Source organism: Panthera pardus, unplaced genomic scaffold (assembly GCF_024362965.1).
Source record: "Panthera pardus isolate Hobbes unplaced genomic scaffold, ASM2436296v1 HiC_scaffold_6, whole genome shotgun sequence".
In the NCBI taxonomy this organism is placed as follows: Eukaryota; Metazoa; Chordata; class Mammalia; order Carnivora; family Felidae; genus Panthera; species Panthera pardus.
In genome coordinates, this window is record NW_026526991.1 from 99108868 (window position 1) to 99117609 (window position 8742).

Sequence of the window (8742 nt, forward strand, 5' to 3'; positions counted from 1 at the left end):
TAGTAGGCTGAATGATTGCTCCCAAAACATATACACATCCTGTTCTCTGGGCCCTCTGAAGGTTACCTCACATGGCAAAAAAGGTCTTTGCAGATGGGATTTTTTTTTTAAGTCTATCTATTTATTTTTGAGAAAAAAAGTGTGAGAAGGGGAGGGGCAGAGAGAAAGAGAGAGAGAGAATCCCAAGCAGGCTCTACACTGTCACTGCAGAGCCCAACATGGGGCTCAAACTCACAAACCGTGAGATCATGACCTGAGCTGACACCAAGAGTCGGAGGCTTAACTGACTGAACCACCTGGGCGCCCCTTCAGATGGGATTAAGTTAAAGATTTTGAGATGTGGAGACTATCCTGATTATTTGGGTGAGCCCTAAATGCAATCAGAAATGCAAAGAATGCATTTGACAAATTTTAACATACATAAATAATAAAAATCTTCAGAAAATAAAAATAGAAAGGGACTTTCTTAATCTAAGGAAAGGTCATCTACAAATACATCTACAGCAACCCTATACTTAAAGGTGAAAGAATTAATAACTATTTTAAAAATTTTTTAATGTTTATTTATTTTTGAGAGAGAGAGAGAGCACCAGGGAGGGGCAGATACAGAGACACAAAATTCCCAGCAGGCTCAGGCTCTGAGCTGTCAGCACAGAGCCCAACGCAGGACTTGAACTCATGAGCCATGAGATCGTGACTTGAGCCGAAATCAGATGCTTAACCGACTGAGCCACCCAGGTGCCTGCCCCTAACTACTTTTTAAATTGGAAAGAAAACAATGATGTCTGATGTCACCACTCCTACCCAACATTAGAGTGGAATACCTACCCAGTGCAATAAAGCAAGAGTAAGAAATATGAAGCATATATATTAGAAAGGAAAACCTAAAATTTTCTCTATTTGCAGACAACTTTATTGCCTGCACAGAAAACCATAAGGAATTTAAAAAAAAGTTTCTAGAACTTATACATGCATTTAGTAAAGTCGCAGAATATAATGTTGACATACAAAATCCTGCATACATACATATACAATAAAGAGTTGGAAATAAAATAATTTTAAAGTACCATTTATAACAGCACCAGGAAAAATAAAGTATGTAGGTAAAAATATAACAAAATATGTTCAAGATCTTCATGTTAAAAACTACAAAACATGAATCAAAAAGAGATTTAAAAAAAGAAGACCTAAATAAGTGGAGAGAGAAATTGTGTTCATAAATTGGAAGAGTGAATATGGTCAAGATGTCAATTTGGCACAAATTATTCAGTAGATTCGAAATAGGCTCAAAATCTAAGACAGCAACAAGTGCATTCTAAAATTCATATGGGAAGGCAGAGTAATTAGACTAGCCAAAAAATTGTTGAAAAATAAGAACAAATTTGGATGATGCACAGAACCTGATTTTAAGGCTAATTTTAAGTCTACGGTAATGAAGAATGTATAGGAATGGTGAAAAGCCCAACAGAGACTATGGAACAGAGTAGAGAGTGCAGAAATACGCCTCACAAATATGGTCAGTTATTCTTCACAGAGACACAATAACCCTTCAATAAAGAAAAGATACCCTCTTCAACAAATAGTGTAAAAAAATGGAATCAGTGTTTAAAAAGGAAGCTCTTCCCATGCCTTCTGTAGAGCGTAACTCAAATCCAATTATTGATCTACCTGTAAATTGTGGAACTAGAAAACTTTTTGGAAAAAATCATAGAAACCATCGCAACTTTCAGTTAGGCAAAGGATTCTTAGATACAATAAATCCTAAAAGAAAAATTTCGTGAACTTCACTTTATCAAAACTGAAAGTTTTTGCTCTGTGAAACACACCATTGAAAGAATGCCAAGACCAATCACAGATTGAGAGAAAATATTTGCAAATTATGTAATTTGACAAAGAACTTGTATCCAGAATATATACAGAATTCTCAAAGCTCAGTAATAATCACACAATCAATCCAATAAAAATGGGAAAAAGATTTGGACAGTTGGATATATAAGCCCTTCTAAGATTTCTTTATATGATATACTGGTATTTCTAACAGTACTTTATGGGCCACAGTAATATTTCATTTAATAATTTTTTAACGTTGATTTTATTTATTTTGAGAGAGAGGGAGAGAGAGACAAAGCAATTAAGTGGGGGAGGGGCAGAGAGAGACAGAGGGAGAGAGAGAACCCCAAACTCCACACCATCAGCACAGAGCTTGATATGGGGCTCGAACTCATGAACTGTGAGATCGTGACCTGAGCCGAAATCAAGAGTCTGATGCTTAACCGACTGAGCCCCCCAGGTGCCCCTGTTTCATTTAAGAATTTTATCTGCAAATAGTTATTCAATGTATACAATGTGTTTTAACCTTATGTGTAAGTTAGGAAGCAAATCAGACATATTGTCTGTCACGAAAAGGTTGTATCTTGGTGATAAAGGCAAAAAGCCACTCATGGCTACAAGTGTCAGGATTAGGTAAGAACACAGAATCACAGAATGAGTTCTCTTCACTCAGACTTGGAAGAGCCAGGAAGTCCTCCTGCAGGGGGTGACATCTACGCTGAACTAGCAGAAGTTAGGTAGATTCAGAGAATGGGAATCAGGGTTGTTGTGAAAATGGTCACAGTTGGAAAGCAGAGCTTGAGTGAAGTCTGAGAAGTCAAAAAGAGCATTGCATTATAAGGCACTCTAACACCTGGATGGAGCGTGAAGTGTGGATGTGTTGGGAGGTCATGGTCAAAAACAAGACTGGATTGCTAAATAGGAAGCTAACAAAGTAGAGTTTTGTAAAAAAAAAAAAAAAAAAAAAAAAAATTATGAATTTAAACTTTTGGGCCGCCTGGGTGGCTCAGTCAGTTAAGTGTCCGACTTTGGTGTTGGCTCAGGTCACGATCTCAGGTTCTTGAGTTCAAGTCTCACATTTGGCTCTCTGCTGTCAGCGCAGAGCCGGCTTTGGATTCTCTGTCCCCCTGTCTCTCTGTCCTTCCCTCTCTCGTGCTCCTTCTCTCTCTCTCTCACTCTCTCTCGAAAAATAAATAAACATTAAAAAAAAACAGTTTAAGATTTTTCTTAGGACAATGAGGAACCAAAGCATGGAAATGGCAACGGTATTGGGAGGTGGTCAACATAAGACAGCTATTATTGAGATCCAAGTGGGATATAATCATGTAATAGTAAAGAGTGAGAGTGATGATGGAGAAAATTGGACGAATATTACCTACACATGCCAAATGAATGGCATGACAGGTATTTAATTTCTATTGAGAAGATGATATAGATATATTTGAAATGGGCCATGGAGATCATTTGGCTTGTGCCTTGTCTTCCTGTGTCAGAAATTATAGACATCTGGGATCACCTAAAGCGTAATCTACAGGTAGCATAACAAGAGGAGCTTGAGGGGAGGGGCACACCAATCACCAGACATTCATCCTGCAAGTTCACTTGACTCTGGATGGAGTTCAAACTGAGATCCATTAACAGGGATTCTCAGGCTTCCATTCTAGTACTGCATGCCCATGCCTGACTCTATAAATACATCTATCCACACAATAGCATCTAATCTCGTCTTCTAAGTTGCTGTTTATTTTGTGGTGAGCACCTGGGTTCATAAGGAACAACTTTCCTTGCTCACTAAAGATCCGTAGGCTATTTCCGCAGCCCCCAAATGTATCCATACCCCCACTAACAGCAGCAGTGCCTGCATTTATAACTTAAATCTACCAACGGAGAATCTTCAATTGTTCTATGAAGAATTCGCTTCTCAAATGTAATCACCTCTACATAAATTGGTGCAACTTGCTGTAAATAAGCTAGTAGTTGGTAATGACGAAATAAAGTGCCAAAGGGAAATAGATGCCGTTCAAGTACAGAAATACATGTGCTGCTTCTGTTTCCTTTCTCTCCCTTTCCTTAATACACATCTGAAGCTAAATCATCTACTTTGAAGCTCTGAGGACATACTGTTTCCTTTTTTTCTTATTCATTTATGTTTTCTATTTTTGCAACATATTTGGTATTAACCTTCATTGAAACGTCTGCACTGAAGTCTTACTCAAGTAGGAAATCCCAGAAGATACTGATTGAAGAACGCTGTACGTAGTAGATATGATTCTAAATATACTAAAGAAGCTATGACGTTTGATTATCTGTAGTTTTCCACTGTGTCCCTCCCTCTAAAATTCTCATTATGTAAATCCCCTTAATCTCAATCTGAAGTTACTAACCAACAAAATGGAAAAGAATAGCCCTTAAAATTTCACTGTGATCGCATATCAAAACTGGTAGGGTGGAATGCTCTCTCAGTCCTCCGTTTATAATCCTCTGAAAATGATTCTAATTTTTTCTTTAGGAAAAATTGATTACCCCAAAGAGAAGAAAGCAGGCTTGTCGTATCCAAGTTTTATTTTCCTAAAACCAGCAGGTCCTGGGGACTGTGAAAGAAGGATGAAGTATGTATTCTTCCAGAATGAGACTGCTACAGGCCTCCTTTGCAATCATTCCACGTTTTGTAATCAGTGATAATCATCAGGGCTACTCTGAGGATGTCATAGAGCCTCTGTGTTCCTCAGAGAAACTTACGTCCCATGGCTAGGTATGTGTTAATGGTGTACAGGAAGAACATAATACAAAACATCATGATGACCACGGAGTATGTAGCCAGAATTATAATGGACATCATCTTTTCCTGTGTCCCCAATAGCACACATTCATAGGGCCCATGACACATGGGGGTACTGCACCAAATGGGGGTTTTAATCAGTGGTAGGTGATAGTGAATAAGAATGGCCAAGAAGATCACCTGTATAGACAACTGTATCAGAAAGTAGACAAGATACATTGCCAACAGGGGCTTTTCCCGGGATAAGTCAAAAATTTCATCTTCATTTGCCTTCACGTACTCCGTGTTGCCGTGAGTGTCGCTAGGCTTCTTTCCTAAAGATTCCTTCCTAAATATCTTGGTCAGTTTACGCACACTCTGACAGACCAAAAACTCCATCACAAAAAAGATGGTGGAAAAGGCAAAGCCAACCGTATACCAAACTCCTAACACAGGCCTAGTGAAGTGATTCTCGTAGCATTCTGCTAGACAGACTTTGGAGATGTTTCCGTGGCACTGGAAGTCTCGGAACAGACGAAGCCAGGTGATTTGCACCACATACACAACTGAAACGTAAAGAAAAGTAATGCTGAACCAGAGTGACCGCCCTATGTAGAAGTTTGTGGGGTCTTTGCTCATCTTCAGTATGACAGGCGCCATACCCCAAAGTTTAGTAGTCTCAGCCATCTTGGAATCTAGGAAGACAAAAGCAAAGTAGGGAGGAAGAATGACTGTAGTTTTGCCCCTTTTAGCCCAGTTTGCCCGTTTGTGCCATCTCTGCTATTCTCTTATTAGGTGGTCTCTGTGAGGGAACTCAATTGTCTCAGGTGAGAGAACAACTCCGAAGAGAGTTTAGGAGAGGGTTCAAAAAAAAAAAAAAATATGCCCACTTACTAATATTTCCTGTTCTTTCATTTGCTAACCCCTTCTGATTTTTCCTTGCCCATCTCTCTTCCCAACCCCATTTCATTTCCCAACCTCTTCCCACAGGTTATTAAGTTCTCTATACCACTATCCCTTTTGCTCTCAGCACACACTCTGTGTCGTTTCCTTCTTTTTATAATCTGCGTGCCAACCTGTGTCAGTCAACCCACTCTGATCAACAGTATAGTTCCAACTGTCATAGAACTCCCACAGGTTTCTGAATATGAGTGCTGAAAGGTAAGTCTTCAGCGCTTCTCCCTGAGATGTACCTATCTGATAGATTAACTGAATTGACTAGTGTCAGTTGAGGTCAACTTTCCCGTTACCAGTTTCAAAATCTGCTTCTGATTAACCAGTCGAGATGCAGGGATTGCCTTTTACTGAGGGAGCGTGTAAATTTCTTACTTGCGCTATATTCGGCTGCTCATCACTTTGAGCGGACTCTGAGCACCAAACACAGTCCTGAGCATAGAAAAACGAATGAGGTAGTTCTTGCCTTTAATTACTGATCTTATTTGCATTTCCTTGGTGATTAGTGATATAAAGCAGATGCTTCAATAACAAAACAGAAATTAAAAAGAATTACAGATCTGATGGTGTGAGGAGCGCTTTTCCTCCAATAAGTTTATTGTGACCTCTGTGCTTTCTGTAATTCGCTATCCCTCCTATGAACTGGAAAGAGATTTTCAGAGCAAATTCTTACAGTTACTGGAAAGTCAAGCCATGCTTGAAAACGCCATGCTTAATCCTTGCCCTGGGACTCTCTGAAAAAACTCTCACACGGAGAAGGGACAGGCTTGCCTCAACTTTCTCTATGGGGATTTTCTACGGAGCCTGAAGCCACACCTGATGGATTGGTGGTTCTGGCTGCTGCCCAACTTAGGAGAAGGGGATGTGTTGACTTTAAAATTGGAGGAGGGGTGGGATACATTCAGACTGAAGTATTCCCAGTCTTCTCTCCTAACTTTTTAGGTCTCTTAAAATTATGTTTGTAGTTTCTGGAGTAGATTTTCAGTACACTTTGAAGTAAAATTTTTGAAGGGCAAACATACACAAAAAAGTACGCAAGTCACATTGTTCAGTCCTATGAATTTCACAGAAGGGACGCACTCAAGTGATTGTCATTTAGATCGAGAAAAGAACATACCAACATCCCCAAAGCCCCATTTGTACGCTCATTTAGTTACCATTCTCCATTGTGTAAACAATATCTGAACATCTAACAATATAATTTGTTTGCTTTGGAAATGTATATCAATGAATCATAAATTATGTAATCTTTTGTGTCTGGAATTTTTTGTTTGTTTTATATATTGTTTGTGTGATCCATTTATAATATTGTTGAGTGTAGTTGTGGTTCTTTCCTTCTCTTTGCTATAGAGTATTTCACTGTGTGAATATACCATATTTTATTTATTCATTTTATTTTTATTTATTTATTTTTTTAATTCATTCATTTTAATGCTGGTGATTTTAAAGTTGGGGCTTTTACAAATGGTGCCTTTATAACTATTCTGTACATGTATTTTGATATATTAGTTACACCTCCACAGCATGAGAGATTTCCTCTGCATATTCACCAACACTTTGCATTGCCAGTTGGTTTTCATTTTAATTTTTTGTGTGTGTGTGATAATTTTTTAATTTATTTTGAGACAGAGAGCATGAGCAGAGGAGGGAGAGAGAGAGAGAGAGAGAGAGAGAGAGAGAGAAAGAATCCTAAGCTGACTCCTGTCAGTGCAGAGCTTGATGCGGGGCTCGAACTCACGAACCATGAGATCATGATCCCAGCTGAAGTCACACGCTTAACTGGCTGAGCTACCCAGGCGCCCCAGGTGTTTTTCATTTGAGCTATTCTGCTATGTAGCTGTATTCCATATAGATTTAATTTGCATTTCCTCCATGATTAATGAAATTGAGCAATGCTCATTGGCTATTTGAATATTGTGTTTTGTGAAGTACTTGTGCAAGTCTTTTGCCCATTTTTCTTTAATAAGTTGTATGTCTTTTTCTTATTGAACTTAGGAGTCCTTTATGTGTTCTGGATATGAGTCCTTGATAGATGTGTGAATTGTAAATATTTTCTCTCACTCTGAGGGATGCCTTTCCATCCTCTTAATAGCATCATTTAATTAACAGAAGTTTTTCATATTAATATTGTTGAAACCTATGTTTATTTCCTTTCAAGTTAGTGATGTGTGTGTCCTATTTAAGTAACAACTTACTCCAATATCATGAAAATGTTGTTTTCTACTGAAAACTTTATTGTTTTAACATTTAAAAAATATCTTGGGGGCACCTGAGTGGCTCAGTCGGTTAAGCATCCAACTATGGCTCAGGTCACGATCTTACAGTTTGTGAATTTGAGCCCCGCCTTGGGCTCTATGCTGACAGCTCAGCGCCTACAGCTTACTTCGGATTCTGTGTTTCCCTCTCTCTCTGCCTCTCCCTGGCTCATGCTCTGTCTCTCTCTCTCTCAAAAATAAGTAAACATTAAAAAAAATTTTTTTAAATGTCTTGTACTAAGGTATAATACAGTAAAATTCTCTCCCTTTTAGGCTGTACTTCTGCAAGTGTTTACAAAAGCATATAGTTGTGTAACCACCATGAAAATCAAGAGGCAGAACTGTTTCACTACACCCACTGAGCCACCCAGGTGCTCCTATGGGGTTTTTTAAATTAATGAAATATCCTTTAATGTCTCTTTGAATATCTCACTTTTAGTTATTTTATACACCTTGTACATTTTCTAAAAATGTTTCCTTAGGTATAAGATGTTTCATTTGCTGTGTTTATTGTCTCTCTCTCATAATATTTATTTTCTTCAGACACTTTGCGCTTTTTGGCCCTGCAATAATTTTCCTGTTAAAGTCTTTTGGGCTTCCTAGAATTTCTATTTGTGAATCTGACTTTAGGACATGAATGTTATTACCCTGCCAATTGCCCTTGGATTTCTTCCTGTGCTAAATTTGAAATATTCTTGGAGCTACAACTCATATGTCTCAATAGTATTATATATGGTATTAAATATGCATTTGGAGGGTTGATATACTCATTTCATATTATTCTGTATGTTATCTCTCTCCAAGAATTGTATACGCATCTGGTCTATTGAGTTTTCACCTACTGAATTTAAGCACAGTTACAGGTTTTTAGGAAATACTTTCCTTGTCATTCTGAAAGTTTTTATGCAAAAGGAGTTTTTACGCAAATGGAGGTCAGCAACATTT

At 38.2% G+C, this 8742-nt stretch overlaps 1 protein-coding gene across 1 annotated transcript; it reads right to left on the reverse strand.

The window, feature by feature from the left end:
• Nucleotides 1-4374: 4374 nt before the first annotated feature.
• Nucleotides 4375-5669, reverse strand: LOC109276369 (uncharacterized). The gene is made up of 2 exons (XM_053895640.1): nt 5598-5669; nt 4375-5283 (listed from the first exon to the last, which is right to left on the reverse strand). The coding sequence occupies exon 2, from the start codon at nt 5273-5275 to the stop codon at nt 4556-4558; it is 720 nt and encodes a 239-aa protein (XP_053751615.1). The 5' UTR covers nt 5276-5283; nt 5598-5669; the 3' UTR covers nt 4375-4555.
• Nucleotides 5670-8742: the final 3073 nt, after the last annotated feature.

Excerpts from the sequence above, each read along its gene's own strand:
- LOC109276369 (XM_053895640.1), bottom strand. The coding sequence starts at position 5,275 with ATGGCTGAGACTACTAAACTTTGGGGTATGGCGCCTGTCATACTGAAG.